Source organism: Anolis sagrei, chromosome 6 (genome assembly GCF_037176765.1).
Source record: "Anolis sagrei isolate rAnoSag1 chromosome 6, rAnoSag1.mat, whole genome shotgun sequence".
Taxonomy (NCBI): domain Eukaryota; kingdom Metazoa; phylum Chordata; class Lepidosauria; order Squamata; family Dactyloidae; genus Anolis; species Anolis sagrei.
The window spans coordinates 17,648,954-17,671,388 of record NC_090026.1 but is presented as its reverse complement, the minus strand read 5'-3'; the positions used below and the strand labels follow the sequence as shown (position 1 = coordinate 17,671,388).

The following is a 22,435-nucleotide window of genomic DNA, read 5'->3' as shown; positions in this document are numbered from 1 at the left end:
TCGGTTTATGGCCTCCTCATAAATTTCATATGGAGTTTTTAATCAAGGAATACTCAGCAGTTTTGCCAGGTTCTTCACCTGGAATATAGTTTGCAGACCCTGGTAGTCCTCCATCGAAGAATTCTGAAAGTGTGGAAGATAATATGCCTTCACGAAAACCTACTTTTCATCTTCTAGACCTGGAGGAGATTACGAAGAATTGGATCTGAGAAGAATCCTCTCGATTTCTCCATGGTACTAAAAAGTTACAACCATGACTAGGGCTAAGGTTTACAATTCAACTCTTTCCCCCACCCACCCCACCCCACCCCACCCCATCTTGGCATCAAAACCCTTCAATAAATAAAAATATATTACTAGGTTAACGTTGGCTACAGTATTCAGGTTCCTAATTTTTGTTGTGGTCCTCTGAAAAAGATAATAGCTGGCATCCTAGTGATTAAGAGCCGCTGGTGGTGTAATGGGTTAAACCCTTGTGCCGGCAGAACTGCTGACCGACAGGTCCGTGGTTCAACTCCAGGGAGAGTGGGTTGAGCTCCCTATGTCAGCTCCAGCTCCCCATGCGGGGACATGAGAGAAGCTTCCCACAAGGATGGTAAAACATCAAACATCCGGGCATCCCCTGGGCAACGTCCTTGCAGATGGCCAGTTTTCTCACACCAGAAGCCACTTGCAGTTTCTCAAGTCACTCCTGACATGAAAAAAATCTTAGCAATTACCTGTACAATGTGCCATTGCAATGACCAAAACGGCTCCTCTACACTTACCTTTTAAACCATGCAGTCCCCCAGGATCTCAGTCCTTATGCTTCAAGGATGTGGCGAATATTCTGTGAAATTCCTGTGGCCTGAAGTGGCTGATTTATAGCGCTATGGACAGCACTGCAGTGTTCCTTGTTCAAATAAAATTGAGTAATTAAGTAATGCATAAATAAAATAGCGGTTCAAATAAAAATAAGTAATGCATGTACCTTTGCAAAGCGTAATTTGTTCAAGTTCGGGAAATCTGCTTTTCTGTTACAGAATGTTGTCGGCTTGGAACAGGATTGTTCTGTGTGCTTTTTTCCTAATAGTCACCGAGTAAGCATCATTCAGATTTGACAATACTGGAAACCTGAACTTTCCATTTACCCAGCCATATTCATGAGCACAAAGTAAAGCATCAAATGGGAGCATGAGCTATAACTCAGTTCTTGCACCAAGACTTTTATTTCCACTTTTGAAAATCGGATTTAAAAAGAGAGAGCAAGAGGGAACTCATAGAATCCTAGAGTTGGAAGAGACCTCGTGGGCCATCCAGTCCCACCCCTGCCAAGAAGCATGAAAATCACATTCAAAATCCGGAAAGAACACTAGGGAAGCACTGCCATTCTGTGTAAATACTTATAATTGACCGGTTTAATCAAAAAAAAAAATAGTGGCATGATTGGGGTATAACTTTGTTGTTGTTGTTCATTCGTTCAGTCGTCTCCGACTCTTCGTGACCTCGTGGACCAGCCCACGCCAGAGCTCCCTGTCGGCCGTCACCACCCCCAGCTCCTTCAAGGTCAGCCCAGTCACTTCAAGGATGCCATCCATCCATCTTGCCCTAGGTCGGCCCCTCTTCCTTTTGCCTTCCACTTTCCCCAGCATAATTGTTTTCTCTAGGTTTTGCTGTCTCCTCATGATGTGGCCAAAGTACTTCAACTTTGTCTCTAGTATCCTTCCTTCCAGTGAGCAGCCGGGCTTTATTTCCTGGAGGATGGACTGGTTGGATCTTCTCGCAGTCCAAGGCACTCTCAGCACTTTCCTCCAGCACCACAGCTCAAAAGCATCGATCTTCCTTCGCTCAGCCTTCCCTAAGGTCCAGCTCTCACATCCGTAGGTTACTACAGGGAATACCATGGCTTGGACTAGGCGGATCTTTGTTGCCAGTGTGATGTCTCTACTCTTTACTATTTTATCGAGACTGGACATTGCTCTCCTCCCAAGAAGTAAGCGTCTTCTGATTTCCTGGCCACAGTCTGCATCTGCAGTAATCTTTGCACCTAGAAATACAAAGTCTGTCACGGCCTCCACATTTTCTCCCTCTATTTTCCAGTTGTCAATCATTCTTGTTGCCATAATCTTGGTTTTTTTGACGTTCAGCTGCAACCCGGCTTTTGCGCTTTCTTCTTTCACCTTAATTAGAAGGCTCCTCAGCTCCTCCTCGCTTTTGGCCATCAGAGTGGTGTCATCTGCATATCTGAGGTTGTTAATGTTTCTTCCAGCAATTTTCACCCCAGCTTTGCATTCATCAAGCCCCGCACATCGCATGATGTGTTCTGCATACAAGTTAAAAAGGTTGGGTGAGAGTATGCAGCCTTGCCGTACGCCTTTCCCAATCTTGAACCAGTCTGTTGTTCCGTGGTCAGTTCTGACTGTTGCTACTTGGTCCTTGTACAGACTCCTCAGGAGAGAGACAAGGTGGCTTGGTATGCCCATCCCACCAAGAACTTGCCACAATTTATTATGATCCACACAGTCAAAGGCTTTAGAGTAGTCAATGAAGCAGAAGTAGATGTTTTTCTGAAACTCCCTGCCTTTCTCCATTATCCAGCGGATATTGGCAATCTGGTCTCTCGTTCCTCTGCCTTTTCTAAACCCAGCTTGAACATCTGGCAACTCTCGCTCCATGTATTGCTGGAGTCTTCCTTGCAGGATCTTGAGCATTACCTTACTGGCATGAGAAATAAGGGCCACTGTACGGAAGTTGGAGCAGTCTTTCGCATTTCCCTTTTTTGGTATGGGGATGTAAGTTGATTTTTTCCAGTCTGATGGCCATTCTTGTGTTTTCCATATTTGCTGGCATATGGCATGCATCACCTTGACAGCATCATCTTTTAAGATTTTAAACAGTTCAGCTGGGATCCCGTCGTCTCCTGCTGCCTTGTTGTTAGCAATGCTTCTTAAGGCCCATTCAACCTCACTCCTCAGGATGTCTGGTTCTAATTCATTCACCACACTGTCAAAGCTATCCTCAATATTGTTATCCTTCCTATACAGATCTTCTGTATAATCTCGCCACCTTCTCTTGATCTCTTCAGCTTCTGTTAGGTCCCTGCCATCTTTGTTTCTTATCATACCAATTTTTGCCTGAAATTTACCTCCAATGTTTCTAATTTTCTGGAAGAGGTCTCTTGTCCTTCCTATTCTGTTGTCTTCTTCCACTTCCATGCATTGCTTGTTTAAAAATAGTTCCTTGTCTCTTCTGGCTAACCTCTGGAATTGCGCATTTAACTGGGCATATCTCCCCTTATCCCTGTTTCCTTTTGCTTTCCTCCTTTCTTGGGCTACTTCCAATGTCTCAGCAGACAACCATTTTGCCTTCTTGGTTTTCTTTTTCTTTGGGACGTACTTTGTTGCTGCCTCCTGAACAATGTCGCGGACTTCTGTCCATAGTTCTTCTGGGACTCTGTTTACTAAATCTAGCCCTTCAAATCTGTTCTTCACTTCTGCGGGGTATAACTTAGGGGTGGGCAATTGCTACAGACCTGCCAGTTAATTGAATACTCCTGCAATCTTCTGGGTCCCTCAGACTGTCAAAAATTAAGCTGCATAGCATCTCTGCAACCTATTAAAGAATGTATAGTTTTTGAAAGAGGACACATTTAAGGTCATAGTTATAACTTTTGGGGTTGTATTAGAACAGGTTTTTGGCCTTTCCTCGTGTGACATAATATTCTGAGTTGTCCATATAGATAGCAATTTAAAATACTACTGTCAAGGGTCTTGCCCAGGTATGGGCAAACTTCGGCCCTCTGGGTGTTTTGGACTTCAACTCCCACCATTCCTAACAGCCTCAGGCCCCTTCCTTTTCCCTCTCAGCCGCTTATGCCCATGCCTGGTCTTGCCCCATTCAAATCTACACAAACATCAGGAAGGAAGGAACAAGAGAAGTGACTAATGCCCACTGCTGCAACAAGAGGCTAACTTGAAGGATATTGGAGGACTGTAGTCACATATGGAAGAAAAACCAGAGTCCTGTAGATTTCTGGAAAAGCCCAAAGAACCAGAAGAACCCATGTTATGGCAAATGGGACCCAGGTTTTGGATATGTGTCGATCCACGCACTATTATTGAGGAGAGTTCACTAGAGCTCTCTAGGAAAGCATTTGAATAAAGGAATCCCTAGCCAAGCAATGACATCAACTGACAAAAAAATTCATTGGCAAAATAACAAGATAAATGATACAGGCAGGTAAGCAATTCTGAAGTTTCTCTCAATCAAGGGGTAATCCTTTCAAGAATGGGATATGTGTATATTTGACAGACAGTTTTAACCAGAGAATAGTAGATGCTCAGTAATTCAGGCAAAGATCAGATTCAGCTCACTTGGGCAAAGATTTAGAGTAGAAGAAAATAAGTAAACGTGCCTTCAAGGAGTGAAGTTCCTCAAAGGATGAGAGGAAACCTATGAGGTTTGCTCTTGGGAAAACTCCAAAACCAATGTCTGGACCACAGAGAAATTTAAACTAAGGCCACAGAGATGGAAATAATGAGATCATGGCAGTGTTCTTCCACCATGAGGATCTGAAAAAAGATCAGCGGTCTAAGAAAGAGGATTTGAAGGCTATAGTTAGTCTATAGGTCAGAATCTGGACCAGGAGGTAATGATTTTGTCTAAATCAGGACACAATGTGAACCCCAAATTGGGATGGGACTCTGAGGTTGATGGTTGGCCCTTGTGCGCTCAAACTGGAGGTCAGCTGTGACCAGCAGTGCTGCAGAATTTAAAGAGGTGTGAATAGAGGGCGAAAGGGAGAAACGCGCCAAGAGGAAGGTGTGTCAAACCTTCCAGAAACACCTTCCATCTAGAAACCGATGTCTTCACTGCGGAAGAACATGCGGATCAAGAATAGGTCTCCACACTCATCCTCGGGCTATGAAGGATCACCTAAGTAGTAAGTAAGTGAATGTTGAAAACTGGTGGGATAAGTGGTAGACCAGTCTGGATCCCATTTGACAAAATGAAGAAAAAGCCTTCTCTCCCCCCGCTTCAAGATGACTGGAGGTGGAGTGGCTCATCACTGTTTGAAGTAAATGAAATAACACACATTTCCCATCTGAAAAAGACAGGCTATAAAACATTTCAGTCAAGAACCTAGAATTACCTTCCTCCTCTTGGCTATAGAAAAGTAGAGACTAGAAAGCAAAGTCTGCTCGTATTTTATTTATGGTATTAAAGTATTGTTTCTTCAATTTTTCACTGATTGCTTGAGTCCCAGTTAACCAAGAGCCACTGTATTTTGGGGAGTGCAAGGTTCTATGTTGCTCATATGGGTGGGTGTGTTGGTCCAGGTGCCTATCCCAGTACTAAGAGCATCTGTTGTCTCTTGTTCCCCTTGCGGGGGGTCAAAAATCAGAGTCAAGGTGGAGACACTGGTGTTTGGAGAAAGCAGAACTCCACCGGAATGACTTCCCACAAGTGCCACAGATATATGGCCGGGTACCAACGTGTTGGTGCTGGTGCTCAGCCAAGTTGCCACGTTGCCGAAAGCTCTTGCCGCACACAGGGCAGCGGTAGGGGCGCTCAGCTGTGTGAACCCGCCGGTGCTTGATCAAATGTGAGTTCTGGGTGAAGGATTTGCCACAGGAGGCACAAACGTATGGCCTTTCTCCTGTGTGAGTGCGCTGGTGCTGGATGAGATTGGAGCTCTGCCGGAAACCCTTGCCACACTCGGTGCACCGGAAAGGACGAGCACCAGTGTGAGTGGCCTGATGCTTGGCTAAATAGGAACCCAGGGCAAAAGCCTTGCTGCAGATGGCACAGCAATGGGCTTTACCAGGAGCGTGGGTGCGACGGTGCTCCACCAGATTGGAGCTCTGGCTGAAGATCTTGCCACATTCAGGGCACTTGAAAGGTTTCTCTCCAGTATGTGTCACCTGGTGTCGCAGAAGTTTTGAACTCTGCGCAAAGCTCTTGCCACACTCAGGGCATTTATAGGGCCGTTTGGCTGGATGGCAGTTCCGACGGTGTTCGGTCAGCCGGCAGCGCCACACAAAGGTCTCGCTGCACTGCGGACACTGGAAAGGAGGGTCACGCTGGTGTTGCCGAAGTCCTGAAAGGAGCACAAAGCTCTTGCCGCAAGCTGAGCAGCAGAAAGGCCTCTCCTCACCCAAGTGACGTTGCTGGTGTCTCCCCAGCTTGCTACTGTCCGGGAAATGTTCGCCGCACTTTGGACAACGGTAGGCATCATCATCTGACATGTGAGTCAGATCATGGGTAACTAGTGTGGTAAAAAGGGCAAAGGTCTTGACACAGGTAGCACAAGAATATGGTTTGTCCAAAGAAGCTTCTCCTGGATGGCTCAACTGGTGAACAGCAAGCTCTGAGTTAGTCATGAACATTTCACCACACTGATGGCAGCACTGAGATTGTCCATCTGCTTCGTGGCTCACATTATCCATCACAAAAACAGTACTGTCAGAGAATGGAGCATTGCTAACAGGGCACTGATAAGACTTCTCATCCTCTTTTTCCTGAACAGTGTGACTCTCCTGGTGAAATGTCAACTCATCTTTACTGAGAAACTTTTTTTTGCACTGTGTGCAAGCATAAGGTTCCTCATCCAAGGGGATTATCTCCTGTGTAGCTACAACCGTGGTTTCATCAAAGTTGGCCCTGTGCTCCAGATACTTTAAAGGTTCTTCTTCTACATCTGGGACACTTTGGCACTGCTCCAAATCAGAACTATTAGGGAAGTCCTCTCCTTCTTGGGGGCAATGGGGAGATAGACCTTCAAAGTGTACCCTCTCGTGCATTTCAAGTGCAGGGCTTTCAAAAAAGCAAGCACAACAGCTGGAACATTTGTAAGGCTTCTTCTCTATGTCATGATTTGCTAGGGCTTCTAGTTCTGATGGGTCAAGGAAGACTTCTATACATGGGTGGCAATGGTTAGAAGCCTCACTCTGATGGATAGCTAGTGCAGAATCCTGGAGAATGTTCTCTCCACACTGAGTTCCCCCTTCACTTCTATCCACAGGCTCACTTTGATGCTCTTTCGCTATATCCAAGTCCTTATGGAAAGCTTCTTCAGTTTCTTCTTTCTTCCTCTTTATTACCGGGCACCTTTTTGTCCCATTATTCTCCCACCTGTCACCATTAGCACGGTGGTTGCGTATATGTTTGACAAGATCAGAGCTGACGCCAAAGCAGCGTCCACACTTCTTGCAGAGGTAGGGCTTCTCTCCGGTGTGAGTCCGTCGGTGCGTGACAAGGGTGGACTTGCGGCCAAAGCATTTCCCACAATCGGGACAGATGTGGGGCCGTTCCCCGGAGTGCATGCGCAGATGGTGCGCCAGGGTGGAGCTCTGGGAGAAACGGGCCCTGCACTGCCGGCACTGGAAGGGCTTCTCCCCGGTGTGCACCCGCTGATGCTCCGCCAGCGTTGAGCCACGAGCAAAGCACTTCCCGCACTCGCCGCAGGCATGGGGACGGCACCCACCATGCATTTTGAGGTGCTCAGCCAACGATGAGCTCCAGCTGAATCCCCGTCCGCATTCAGGGCACCGGAATGGGCGTTCCCCTGTGTGGATCTGCTGATGTTTCACCAGGTTTGAACTCTGGGCAAATCCCTTCCCGCACTCCAAGCAGCAGAATGGACGAGGGTCAGCTGTGACCAAGGCACCAGCATCCTTCTCCTCCGACATCATCTGGGACCAAACACAGGTCTCAGGGAAAGTCCCAGACTCTTGCTCCTCAATTTCCTCCACCATTTCTTCCTCTTGCTCTTCCTCACTTGGTGTGTCAAAGCCTGGAGAAAGACATATCATTCATCTGAAATTATATCTTTATTATTCAAAATGTCTCCTCAGACCTGTGATTGGCATATATTATGGGGTTGTCAGTTTTGAGGTGCGTGGAAGAGGTTTCATTCAATCTTACATCTTTCTGAACATTATAATAAGTCCTCTACATTCACAGGAGTTAGGGGTGCAGGACCCCTTTAAAGGGGGGAAAACATTTGTTTAAGCTATTATGATTATCTGTGAATAATTAAATCTAAATCCATAAACAAAGGGCCCAAAAGGCTCAATCTTATACCTATATTTTTTTATAGTATACAAAAATACTTTCAATGGAGAACACTAAAGAGTGTTGCGGAATTATATATGAGGTTGGGTCAAAAAGTTTTGCCTCCTGTGTCATAAAAACGTTATGAATAACAGCAGACGTTGCTACAGATCATAGCCTGAACTGTCCCCTACACAAAACTACCATTCAACATAGTCACCACCAATTTGGACACATTTGTGTCATCGTTTAACCCAGGCATCAAAACTATTTTGGAGTAAATAATAAATGTAATAATAATAATAACAGAGTAAAGTAATAAGTTACCTTGACTCGAGTATAAGCCAAGGGGGGCTTTTTCAGCCTAATAAAGGGCTGGAAAAACTCAGCTAATAGTCGAGTATATACGGTAACACTTTGCATGTAGAAGGTCCCATGTTCAATCCTGGCATTTCCACGTGAACAGATGTAGACCTATAATGCCTTTTTGATTAAAACTTTCCAATACCCAGAAGATCCTCAGAGTTCCAATCTAATAACTTTATTTTTCTAGGTTCTGCTCTGAATCAGGACAGGGAACATGTAGTCCTCCTGGTGGTTTCTGATCCCATCAGCCTCAAGCAGAGCAGCCACAGGCTATAAGTGATAAGAACGGTAGCCCAACAACACCTGGAGAAATTCCGGTCCCCTACTTTGGGAATTAACCATTATACAACACTGCCTCCCACAGATGCAATGAACTATTCCTCACCTGGATTAACAACAGTCAATTCTTGCCTGTCTCCTGAATCTGGCAACTGTAGCTCTTCTCCTGGCTCCATCCAGGAAAAGTGTGGCTCAGCATTGGGAAACCTAGAGGTGACAAGCCATTTATACGGGTAGTTAATGACATGATTCAGCTCTTCAAAACTACCAATAGACTCCCACCTACCTTCTGCTTAGGATTGCACAGATACAAGCAAATCCAGTTCCAGGTCCATTGATATCATGCAAAGCTGACCTTTTGCATGTCCATAGGAAATGAAAACCCATCAGGGTTCAATGTGGGATTCATTTCCAAAAAAACAGTCATAATTCTACTTCCACTGGATTTAAAATACAGGGAAAGGAAGAAGAGGGGGGAAAGCAATGTTTTACCTGAGAGTGTTGGGATCGTCTTCCAGAGGAAAGGGACCAGGGCTTTCAGCTTCCACCAAGAAGCCTGGGAAAGAGATGGATTCCACCTGCATGAGAGGAGACGAGAAAAACAAATGGATAGAAATAGAGCTGAGGAAAGACTGCAGATTACTGACTCAGATCTGGTGAAAGCACTTGCCAGATAAAGCTATCCTCTTGTGCACAGATGGTTTGATGAGGCTTCGTGGTATTACATTTTTAAGCTGGGAAAATGTCAAGTATTTTCTTCTTTCTCTTACATATACATGTAGAAGAAGTGGATAGATAGTGGATCCTCGGTATCCACTGGGATGCCCTGTGGATACAAACATCCAGAGCTGCTCAAGTCCCACTGGATGTACTAAAACAATGTCCCTCATATACAACTGCAAAATCAAGATGTGCTTTTTTGGATTTTTCTGGAATATTTCCAAGCTATGGATGCAGAATCCATGGATGTAGAGAGCCTACTATATGCTGAAGGGACACAGGAAGAAATACATGAAAATAATAATAATAATAATAATATTATTACTACTACTACTACTACTACTACTACTAAAGAAGGAGACAGAAGGCCTGATTCTTGCAGCCCAGGAGCAAAGCCATCAGAACAAATGCAGTCAAGGCCAGGATTGAAAAATCAGCTGATTGTGCAAGGAAGCTGATGAAACCATGGATCATATCCTTAGCTGTTACAAGAAAACCGCACAGACGGACTACACACAGAGGCACAATTCTGTGGCCCAGATGATTCACTAGAACTTATGCCACAAGTACCACCTACCAACAGTAAAGAATTGGTGGGATCATAAACCTGCAAAGTTAGTGGAAAATGAACATGCAAAAATACTGTGGAACTTTTGAGTCCAGACTGACAAAGTTTTGGAACACAATACACCAGACATCACGATTGTGGAAAACAAAAAAGTTTGGATTATTGATGTTGCCCTACTGGGTGACAGCCACACTGAGGAAAAACAACAAGAAAAACTCAGCCGCATTCAAGACCTCAAAATCGAACTGCAAAGGCTCTGGCATAAACCAGTACAGGTGGTCCCAGTGGTCATTGGCGCACTGGGTGCTAAGCCAAAAGATCTCAGCCGGCATTTGGAAACAATAAACATTGGCCCACTGCGGCTCAATATACATCACACAGAACCTGAGATGTTAATGATGTGCAATGAAGACAGTGCTCTATGATAAGTTGGGCATCATGCAATCTTCCTGTTGCTTCCAAGACAGCAGAGCCAATTGTAAGGAATGCTGGGAGTTACAATCCAACAAAGTCTGGAGTGGCACTCCATTCTTGTTATAAACCCACGTTTATCAACCTGGAGGTCAGGACCCCTGGAGGGGGTCACGAGAGGGTGTCAGAGGGGTCAAAATCTATTTTTTACACATTTCACTGGTGTTCATATTTCGGCATATTGAGTATTCATGCCAAGTTTGATCCAAAAACATCATTGTTTGAGTACACAGTGCTCTCTGGCTGCAGGTGTGGGGAAGGTGTAGTTTTAAAAGGCAATTACAGCAATATTAATTAGGTGAACTACAACTCCCAAACTAAAGGTCAATGCCCATCAAACTCTTCCAGCATTTTCTGTTGGTTGTGGGAGTTCTGTGTGCCAAGTTTAGTTCAATTCCATCATTGGTGGAGTTCAGAATGCTCTTTGATCGTGGGTTAACTATAAATCCCAGCAACTACAACTCCCAAATGACAAAATCCATATCCCAACTCCACCAGTATTCAAATTTGGGTGTATTGGGTATTTGTGCCAAATTTGTTCCAGTGAACGGAAATACATCCTGCATATCAGATATTTACATTACGATTCATAACAGTAGCAAAATTACAGTTATGAAGTAGCAACGAAAATAATTTTATGGTTGGCGATCACCACAACATGAGGAACTGTATTAAGGGGTCGTGGCAGTAGGAAGGTTGAGAAACTTCGCTCTATAATAATGTGGGCATCATGCAGTCTTCCTGTTGCTTCCAAGACAGTACAGCCAATTCTAAGGAATGCTGGGAGTTGCAATCCAACAAGGTCTGGAGTGCCACTCCATTCTTGCTCTAAAAAAGGGAGGGCTGCATCTTATAAAAACCACCACTGAACTTCCACCTTCAAGGTGTGTTGGACTACAACCACCATCATCTTCCATCCTGGCTGGGGATGATGAGCTATGTCATTCATGACAGTGCCAGCCTGCAGATAGGAGCTGCATCAGAGGATGTGGAGGGGTGGTTGTTTAATGCATAGACTAGGACTGGGCAAACTTGGGCCCTCCAGGTGTTTGGGAATCCAACTCCCACCATTCCTAACAGACCCCGGGGGGGGGGAGAGGAGGAAGGGGTCTGAGACTGTTAGGAATGGTGGGAGTTGGAGTATTTTCCAAGTGCCCTTTTGGCAAGGCTTGGGGGCGTTGATATGGGAGTAGGTGGCAAGCACTCTACCCTCTCTCCCCTCGCCAGGCATTTCTCCCAGCTCTAATCCCCCCAAAGACCCCCTTACCCTCTCCATGGCTCTCCAGTGTCGCTCCCACTGCAACCAGGCGTGAAGCCCAGACAATGCACGGCCAGTGACTCCAGCTCCGCCTCTGGACCCACCACCCTCCTTCTTTCCATGCGCAAGGCCAGGCAGGCAAGGGGAATTTGGGGGGGGGGGATCCCAATCACCCAGGCAAAGAAACAAGGGAAAGTATAGAGGGATACTAAGTGGAATTGCCCCCAGGAGCTTACATTACAGCAGTGGATCCAAAACTCTAGTCCTCCAGGTGTTTTTGGGTGCATCTGCTACACTGTAGAATTGATGCACATTCACACCGCTTTAACTGGGATGGAATCCTGGAGGGCCCGGGGACAGTTCCATACTGATATTAGACTATGCTAATAATATAATGTATTGTATGTATACAATACAATATATTATATTATGAGCTGCTCTGAGTCCCCTTTGGGGTGAAAAGGGTGGCATATAAATGTTTTACAAGGTCTAGATCAGTATTTCACAACTTTCCTAATGCCGTTCCTCATGTTGTGGTGACTCCCAGCCATACAATTATTTTCGTTGCTACTTCATAACAGTGATTTTGCTACTGTTATGAATCGTAATGTAAAATCTGATATTCAGGGTGTATTTGCATTCACTGGACCAAATTTGACATAAATACCCAATACACCCAAATTTGAATACTGGTGGGGTTGAGGATTGTTTTTGTCATTTGGGAGTTTGGGAGTTGCTGGGATTTACAGTTCACCTACAATCAAAGAGCATTCTGAATTCCACCAATGATGGAATTGAACTAATCTTGGCACACAGAACAATGGATCTGGACCAAACTTGGTATGAATATTCAATATGCCCAAATGTTAACACTGGTGGAGTTTGGGGAAAATAGATCTTGCCATTTGTGAGTTGTTGTTGCTGGGATTTATAGTTCACCTACAATCAAAGAGCATTCTGAACCCCACCAGTGATAGAATTGGGCCAAACTTCCCACACAGAACCCCCATGACCAACAGAAAATACTGGAACGGTATTTTTTCAAGGCAGTTTCTCAAGTCGCTCCTGACATGACAAAAAACAAAACAAAACAACAACTGAAAGGGTTTGGTGGCATTGACCTTGAGTTTTGGAGTTGTAGTTCACCTTCATCCAGAGAGCATTGTGGACTCAAATAATGACGGATCTGGGCAAAACATAGCACACATACTCAATATGCCTAAATGTGAACACTGGTGGAGTTGGGGATAAAATAGACTTTGATATTTGGAAGTTGTAGTTGCTGGGATTTATAGTTCACCTACGATCAAAGAGCATTCTGAACCCCACCAACAATAGAATTGGGCCAAACTTCCCATACAGAACCCCCATGACCAACAAAAAATACTGTGCTTTCTGAAGGTCTTTGGCAACCCCTCTGAAATTCCCTCGCAACCTCCAAGGGATCCCAACCCCCCAGGTTGAGAAACACTGGTCTATAGCTTCCTCTGTCAAAGGCCCCTTGCATATAGCTGAATAAAATCCCATATTATATGCTTTGAACTGGGCTATATGGCAGTGTGGACTCAGATAACCCAGTTCAAAGCAGATATTATGGGTTAGTTATTCTGCCTTGATATTCTGGGTTATATGGCAGTATGGGAGAACCCAAAGAGTGCTGGGGCATTGCCAAGCTGCAGCTCCCAGGATTCCATAGCGTGGAGCGATTACAGTGGTGTCAAGCTGCATTGATTCTTCAGTGTAGAGCAGACATGGGCAAAGTTTGGCTCTCCAGGTGTATTGGATTTCAACTCTCACAATTTGGAATTGTACAAGTTGAAGTCCAAAACAGCTGTAGAGACAAAATTTCCCCATGAACGCCTGGTGTAGATACACCCAAAGACTCCTTTAACACTTCATTGAAATGACCTTGGCTCGCCCTTCTTTGCAGCCTCTGGCTGAGATTATGACTGTTGGTCAGAAATAGTTCTGTCCTCTGGGCTCCTATTACAAGGACAGGAAAATAAATTGATATTATTAGAACTGGTCTGAGTGCAAGAAAGTGAAGAAGGAAGGAAAGAATGGCGATGGTGAATTAGGATATTGGATTATGTGATTTTAATAATTTTAATGTTGATATGGTTTTAGCAGATGTTTTAATGTATATGTTTTTATTTTCTGGATATGTATTTTATATAATGTATGGCATCAAGTTGTACCTCTATGTGCGCCGCTCTGAGTCCCCTTCAGGGTTGAGAAGAGCGGGATATAAATATAGCAAATTAAAAAATAAATTGTCCCTTCTCCAACCTTTCAGATCCTTTTGTTTTCTCAACAGAGGGCCCTTTCACACAGCCATAAAATCCAGAATTTCAAGGTGGATAATCCACAATATCTGTTTTGAACTGGATTATCTGCCATATAATCCAATTCAATGTCGATTTTATACAGTTGTGTGGAAGAGGCCTAACTTATGTACCATCAGTCAAATTTAACCCATGCATTTTAACTCTACATTCTATGACGGTTGCATTTTAATCTTTGTTTCATGTATTGGCATATGTGTATTTTATAGAAAACGTGGGGGACATGAGAGAAGCCTCCTCGCAGAATTGCAAGATATCCAGGCATCCCCTGGGCAACATCTTCGTAGACGGCTGATTCTCTCACCCCAGAAGCGACCAGAAGCGACTTGCAGCATGCAAGCAAGGAAGCAAAATTGACTGGTTGCCCAGACACGACAAATAAATAAATAGAAAACATGTCTTAATATATGCATTCTACTGAATGTGTTTTATGATGGTGTGTTTTAAATGTGTTGTGCCCCGCCTTAAGCAGTGAAGAAAGGCAGGTAACAAATTTATTTATTTATTTATTTGCAGTATTTATATACCGCCTTTCTCACCCCTGGGGGGAACTCAAAGCGGTTTATCATTATTAGTAGTACTACAGAAATATTTTCAGTGACAAGACATGGGAGGTCCAGGAGAAGTAGCCTCTGAACATATGCAGAATACACAAAGTGGCCTTTTCGGATTAAATTGTGGAATTTTTGTTCAACTTCAGTTTATGGTAACCTTATGAATGAGCGACTTCTAAATTGCCTCATTCTCAATAGCTTGGCTCAGGTCTTGCAAAGTCAGGACAAATTATTATTATTATTATTATTTTACTGACACAAAACCACAGTATGTCACAGCAAACGAGATATATATGCTGGATTTTGTATCATAAAATCACAAATCAAACATTTCTGAAGCGTTTATGACTGTGTGATGTATTTTCAAGTAATGCAAGCATATCCAAGTAAGGTGGCCTTTTGCAGTTGACAGATCATGATTTTGTCAGTGTTTATGGTTTCCAAATGCCAGCTGAGATCTTTTGGCATGGCACCCAGCGTGCCAATTACCTCTGGGACCATCTGTACTGGTTTATGCCAGAGCCTATTATTATTATTATTATTATTATTATTATTATTTGAAACACAACAAGATGAGTCCACATCAAACAAGATCACTCTGCCGGCTGCTGTATTGGATCACATGTTGGACACTTCCCAAGTATGTATCAGCGAATAATACGTGCAGATCCCAGTAAGGTGGCCTTTTGCAGCTGGCAGATGGTAATTTTGTCAGCATCGATTGTGTTTAAGTGCAGGCCAAGGTCTTTAGGCGCTGCACCCAGTGTGCCGATCACCACTGGGACCACCTTTACTGGCTTGTGCCAAAGACTTTGCAGTTCGATCTTAAAATCCTCATATCATGTCAGCTTTTCCAGTTGTTTCTCTTCAATCCTGCTGTCGCCTGGGATTGCATCATCATAATCATCATCATCATCATTGGGTTACTCTAGGTTTTTTGGGTTATATGCCCATGTTCTAGAAGTATTATCTCCTGATGTTTCGCCTGCAACTATGGCAAGCATCTGAGGATGCTTGCCATAGATGCAGGCGAAACGGCAGGAGAGAATTCTTCTAGAACATGACCATATAGTCCGAAAAACTTACAACAACCCATTTATTCCACCCATGAAAGCCTTCGACAATACGTTATTATTATTATTATTATTATTATTATTATTCCTTAATCGAGTCCATTTCTCATCCACCTAGAAAGCAGCTGTCCTCTTTTCCTATTGCTCAGCAGGTTAAAACCTTTTTTATTCAAACGGGCATTTAAAGATGAAGCTGTTTAAGATCTAGTCAGGGTCTAGATCAAGGCCTTCCACACAGCTCTATATCCCAGAATATCAAGGCAGAAAATCCCACATTATCTGAGTGTGGACTCAGATAACCCAGGTCAAAGCAGATATTGTGGGATTTTCTGCCTTGATATTCTGAGTTATAGGGCTGTGTGGAAAGGCCCTAACTCTTTCCACACAGCTGAATAAAATCCCACATTTTTTGCTTTGAACTGGAATATATGGCAGTGAGGACTCAGATAACCTAGATCCCTTCCACATAGCCATATAATCCAGAAAATCAAGGCAGAAAATCCCACAACGTCTGCTTTGAATTGTGTTATCTGGGTCCACACTGCCATATATTCCAGTTCAAAGCAGAAAATGTGGGATTTTATTCATTTGTGTGGAAGGTGCCCCAGTTCAAAGCAGATATTGTGGGATTTTCTGCTCTGATATTCTGGGTTATATGGCTGTGTGGAAGGGCCCTCAGCAGCTTCAGGTTCTTCGAAAGCCCTGATGTCTCCATGGAGACAGGAACGGATTTCGCAGAGATGACGTAATAGCCCGGAGCCTGAAGGTGGACGGCAACTTCCGGTTCCTGCCTACTGTCTTAGAAAGCGAAAGGGAGGAGGAGGATCAGTTTTGTGGTAAGGAGGGGTGAATATGGGACCAGCAAAGAAGTGGGGAAAGGGGCAGAGTGTGGAAGAACTGTGTCTTCAAACTGTCTTCTTTTTCAGATTACTACTTAAATGCAGCTATTGAAACTGAACAATTTTGTGTATTCTAGTGGTCTTCCAGGTGTTTGGGGGGCTTCAGCTCCCAGAGTTTCAGACTATTGCCTAAGGCAGCTGAGGCTTCTGAGAACTGCAGTCCCAGACACTTGCAGACTGGAATTTGGGGATGTGGTAATCCAATCAATTGTCACCTATGGATTCAAACTTACATTTCATTGGTGCAAATTATTGTAATGTGTTTTAATCTTATGCCAGCCTTTTAATGTGTGTGTGTGTGTGATAGGCTTGTCTTTATCCATGTATTTTAACTCGGTTTAACCCTGATTTAGAGTCATAGAGTTGGAGGAGACCTCATGGGCCATCCAGTCCAACCCCCTGCCAAGAAGCAGGAAAATTGCATTCAAAGCACCCCTGACAGATGGCCATCCAGCCTTTGTTTAGAATCATAGAATCAAAGAGTTGGAAGAGACCTCATGGGCCATCCAGTCCAACCCCCTGCCAAGAAGCAGGAAAATTGTATTCAAAGCACCCCCGACAGATGGCCATCCACCCTCTGTTTAAAAGCTTCCAAAGAAGAAGCCTCCACCACACTCCGGGGCAGAGAGTTCCACTGCTGAACGGCTCTCACAGTCAGGAAGTTCTTCCTCGTGTTCAGATGGAATCTCCTCTCTTGTAGTTTGAAGCCATTGTTCTGCGTCCTAGTCTCCAAGGAAGCAGAAAACAAGCTTGCTGAACGGCTCTCACAGTCAGGAAGTTCTTCCTAATGTTCAGATGGAATCTCCTTTCTTGTAGTTTGAAGTCATTGTTCCGAGTCCTAGTCTCCAGGGCAGCAGAAAATAAGCTTGCTCCCTCCTCCCTATGACTTCCTCTCACATATTTATACATGGCTATCATGTCTCCTCTCAGCCTTCTCTTCTTCAGGCTAAACATGCCCAGCTCTTTAAGCTGCTCCTCATAGGGCTTGTTCTCCAGACCCTTAATCATTTTATTCGCCCTCCTCTGGACACATTCCAGCTTGTCAATATCTCTCTTAAGTTGTGGTGCCCCGAATTGGACACAACATTCCAGGTGTGGTCTAATCAAGGCAGAATAGAGGAGGTAGCATGACTTCCGTGGATCTAGACACTATGCTCCTATTGATGCAGGCTAACATCCCATTGGCTTTTTTCGCCGCTACATCACATTGTTGGCTCATGTTTAACTTGTCCACAAGGACCCCAAAATCTTTTTCACATGTACTGCTCTCGAGCCACACAACCCCCATTCTGTATTTTTGCATTTGATTTTTTTCTGCCTAAGTTGAGTATCTTGTATTTGTCCCTGTTGAACTTCATTTTGTTAGTTTTGGCCCATCTCTCTAATCTGTTAAAATCGGTTTGAATTCTGCTCCTGCCTTCTAGTGTATTGGCTATCCTTCCCAATTTGGTGTCACCTGCAACTTTGGGGAGAGGGCAAAAGTATGATAGCTGGGACCCTACAAAACCTACGCTAGTTGTGCAACGTGTAATAATTAATGAAGGGAAGTTCGCTTGGAGTGTTCCCAGCTGCTGGGGCTGCTTTCTTCGAAGGGTGGGAAGTGTGCTGGCGGAGGGGGAAGGTTTTTACAAGGCCCTAGTGCGAACAGAGCGGCAGGAATCAGATTCGGGGGAGAATCCGGTTTCCCCATCTGCTTTCTAACAGTGGAGGAGCCGGGGCTCCGGGAGGACAGGACATGTGAGCTGTAGACCCCCTCCTCCCTCCCTCCCTCGCAGCTGCTTCTCTCACTCTCTGCGCTGTCTCGTGCACATCTTCCCTTCATGAATTCTGACCCGCAGTGCACAACCAGAGTAGGGTCCCAGCTATCATACTTTTGCTGAGGAGAGGTGGGTAACAACTATATTATTACACTGGGCAACACTCATTTTGGTGCCCTGAATGTTAGCCCTGTTTCTGGGCATATTTGGCATGCTGATTCCAAAAATTGCACCAGTTCCTCTTCATCTGCTCTAGGTTTTGAGATACAGATCTACCAATCACCATCTGCTTGCCCACAGAAAATCATGATAACCACATCCAAGAAGCTGGAGCTGATGTAGTCTATCCAATGCAATTAACCCCAGAAGCAGACTTAGAAATCAAGACAACAAGAAAAAAAATGTTGTGCTGTGTTATTAAGATGGGGGAAATTCCATGGCTCTCTTAACGGAGTATTTCTTGTGGAGAGAAAAAACATAACAGCAACAACAGGAATGTAAGTCAGAGAGCTTGTTGGGGTATATATCCTATCAGTACTAGTTTCCAACTGCAGTGCCTAGGATGGATGAGGTTAACAGTTCTTATGGCATCAGAAGGGCCCCACATCCAAGGTCTTGTTGCAGGAAGATTCCTGCTAGATGGATTGGGACAAAAGTCCATCTTGCCCTGTATCTAGCAGTGGTCAGTCACTCTGTATCTAGCAGTGGTCAGTCACGAAGCCCATAAGCAGGGTGTGAGAACATCAGTGGGTATAGGTTGCTTCCCTGACAAAGATAACCGTAACAGTTAATTCCCTCCCTGAAAACCTTAGTGTGGTTCTCAGTTAAAATCTCTTTCTATTCTGCTTCCAGAGCTGTATGCCTCCTAGAAAAATTAGTCTGCACTTTTCCTCCTGGAAAAGCATGCAGAATTGGGGAAAATACAGAACCCTCAATCAGTGTGGACATCACAAGATTGCAGAAGTAAAAAAAAAATCTCCATAGGCCATTGAATCCATATTCCAGCTCAGTGCTGGATCTCCAGTAAAGCGTGATTGATTGATTGAATTTATATTCTGCTTTTCTTCCAAGATGGGATTCAAAGTATTCCCAAGGGGTAACTATTACCACCAAGATGTTCCCTCTAATGTCCAATCAGTATCTATCCTCCTGTAACTTAAAACTATTAGACCTAGTCCTGCATTCAAGGATAGCAGTGAACAAACCTGCTTCATCCTCGTTGTGACACCCCTCAGCATCTAGTAGACTGTCTCAGAATATGGCAGCTCAACTTTGAAATGTTGGAGTTTATACAGTTGCTAAAGAAGGTGAGAAGGATGCTGTGGTGCACTCCTGTCATGCTAGCTGCTTTCTTTTAGTAATTGATTGACTTTTTGGCATGAAGAGAATGTTAAGATACGGTGAACCGCTTAATATACTTTTATCTTACTTAAATTATAGTATTGTTTTTTTCTGGCATTGTTTTAATTGTTTTAATATGTTTTAATTGTATGCTTCCCCAACGTGATATGTTAGAGTACAGCTTCTTAAATTGTGAGTCTTGACCCCTTAGCTCAGTGTTGGTGCCCTGAAAAAATTGACAACAGTAAAAGGTTTCTGAACATGCAGCATTTACAGTGGACTCTGCAGAAAAGGATTTAGCTGTACTATTTTATATACCAATATGCCTGGATAAAAAAAGTTCAGATGGAAAGGAGTCATGGGTGGGAAAAGTATAAGACGTTCTGTGTTAGAGGGTAGAATTTAAACAAATATTTAAATAAACAAACCAAAATGAATTATCTTTTGGATGTCTTTCTCCTTCTTAGATTCTCCTGCCAGTTCCATTACTCTTCTTATAATGAAGAAAACCCTGCGGAAAAACCAAGGCGAGCGTTACCGCCTAAAGTTCCGACGTCTCTGCCGTGCAGCCAAAGTGCTGGTTTATGAGAATGCAGCCCTGTGTGATGAGATTGCCAGACTGGAAGCCAAATACCTCCGTGTGCGTGAAGAACGCCGGTTCCTGTTGGCTCGCCTGCTGCAGGCACAAGCCCTGGCAGAAGAAGAGCCTCCTGTGCCGACCATCGCTGCCGTTTCGCAGCCCTCGCCAGAGGAGCTGGTTGTCCGCAAACCACGCCGGGAACGCAAAGGCAAAGAGAACGGGCGGGCATCAAAGCGTAGGATGGCATCCGAGCTTGGCATTCGCAGGCTGGTTCCACCACTTCCCTTGGATCCTTCCGGCCGGCCAGTGTTTCCTATCACATTGGGCCCACTAACTGTCTACAGCTTGGGTGAGATTGTCTCTGACCGTCCTGGTTTCCATACAGAGAGTGCCATCTACCCTGTGGGGTACTGCAGCACTAGGATCTTTGCCAGTACACGTCGGCCTGTTCACCGCTGCCTGTACACTTGCCAGATCAAGGATGGTGGTTCCGGCCCACTCTTCGAGATAGCCCCTGAAGACGAGCCCGGCTGTGTAGTCACTGGCTCCACCCCAGACTCCTGCCATGCTCAACTTCTTGAGGCTGTGGGTGCTGCCCAACTAGATCCATCCGGTGCAGAGTTCTTTGGGCTCTCGCACCCCGCCATTCAGCATCTCATCCAGAGCTGCCCTGGAGCACGGAAGTGCACTGGATACCGCTGGTTACGCTTCGAAGTATGCCGTCCCGCAGACGGGGCCCCTCCTGAGGGGTTGCCATCAGGAAACCCTGGAACAGACTTTGAGGCATTCCAAAACCAAGGCCTGGCAGGTCCAGTGGGTCTGGACTTCCCTGCTGCCACCCCTTCCCCACCCAGTGGCAACGGCTATGCGGAACTGTTCCTGCCATGTGGTGCTTCAGGAGGGTCCCCTATTCCCCAGAGCCCAGAAAGTGACACTGACTGATTTGGATCAGCCGCATACCCATGTAGAACTTCATTTGAAGACCAGCAGTGTGGAATAATGTTTAACTGTCATGGCTCAGTTTTATGGAATCTTGGTATTAGTAGTTTGGTGAGGGACCAAACATTTTCTGCTAAAAAGCTCCAAGTGTAGAGTACAAATCCCAGGATTATGTAAGACAGTTAAAGTGACATCAAACTACGAAGTAAAGATCTACTCCAGGCAGAATATGTTCCCTTATATATACCATTGCAAGTTTTCCTGTTGCTTGCCCTTTTCATATTGTTTGATGCCCCAGACATCCTTTACCACAGCCTAGGACTGAGGGAAGCCGTAATCCAACAACATCTTGAGTAGAAACAAGGTGACCATCCCTTCATTGTTCGTATTGAACTGATCGCATAAAAGTGCTTGGACCATCCTCTTGTATTTCAAAATTTCATGTGAGGTTATCTCTTGTATTCTTCTGAGCCATCAATTCATATGTAGATCAGGAAGGGATCTACACAAATCTTTCACACAGACTCTTGAAATTAGTACTTTGCATGAATATTTTATCAGTTTAACTTTTGTTGTTGATTTTTGCCTAATACCAGAGTAAAATTCCCCTTTTAAATGGGTCCCTATACAATAGGGCTAGTTCTGAGTTTTTGTTAAGATATTGAGCAGTGTCATTTTCCCTAGACCTCTTCCACTGTCCAGCCTGCTTTCTCACTGCTATTGTCACAAGCTGCTGATGTGCCTCACCTTCACCTTCGTTGTTGCCTCTTTGTTTGTCTGGCAAAGAATCAGCCAGTGAGGAGGCTCCTTCTTCTCACCATCATTATTTTAAGAGTTGGAAATATTTCTCCTTTGGGTTACAATTATCTTATGGGGCAAAAAGGTGGTTTTACACAAAAGTTGGTAATAACTAAACAACCGAATGTCAAAATTAAATGTTTTAATACTTTACGTTGTTAATAGACTTGTGCATGAGAATTGTCAGTGGAGTCTTTTTATAATAAAAGCTTTGAAAATCATCTTATTGAGCAGGAGCAATGGGTTAAACCCTTGTGCCGGCAGGACTGAAGACCGACAGGTTGGAAGTTCGAATGCGGGGAGAGCACGAATGAGCTCCCTCTGCCACCTCCAGCTCCCCGTGCGAGGACATGAGAGAAGTCTTCCACAAGGATGGTAAAACATCAAAAACATCCAAGCATCCCCTGGGCTACGTCCTTGCAGACGGCCAATTCTCTCACACCAGAAGCGACT

The 22,435-nt window shown here is 44.5% G+C and overlaps 2 protein-coding genes across 2 annotated transcripts; one reads left to right on the top strand and one right to left on the bottom strand.

Annotated features, from left to right (window-relative positions):
- Positions 1 to 3,829: 3,829 nt before the first annotated feature.
- On the bottom strand, positions 3,830 to 11,809 carry LOC132777823 (zinc finger protein 585A-like). The gene is made up of 4 exons (XM_060780299.2): positions 11,706 to 11,809; positions 9,172 to 9,257; positions 8,786 to 8,886; positions 3,830 to 7,774 (listed from the first exon to the last, which is right to left on the bottom strand). The coding sequence occupies exons 1-4, from the start codon at positions 11,712 to 11,714 to the stop codon at positions 5,373 to 5,375; spliced, it is 2,598 nt and encodes an 865-aa protein (XP_060636282.2). The 5' UTR covers positions 11,715 to 11,809; the 3' UTR covers positions 3,830 to 5,372.
- A 4,577-nt stretch (positions 11,810 to 16,386) lies between these two features.
- Positions 16,387 to 22,203, top strand: TBRG1 (transforming growth factor beta regulator 1). Its single transcript, XM_060780313.2, has 2 exons — positions 16,387 to 16,504; positions 20,133 to 22,203. The coding sequence occupies exon 2, from the start codon at positions 20,165 to 20,167 to the stop codon at positions 21,185 to 21,187; it is 1,023 nt and encodes a 340-aa protein (XP_060636296.2). The 5' UTR covers positions 16,387 to 16,504; positions 20,133 to 20,164; the 3' UTR covers positions 21,188 to 22,203.
- Positions 22,204 to 22,435: the final 232 nt, after the last annotated feature.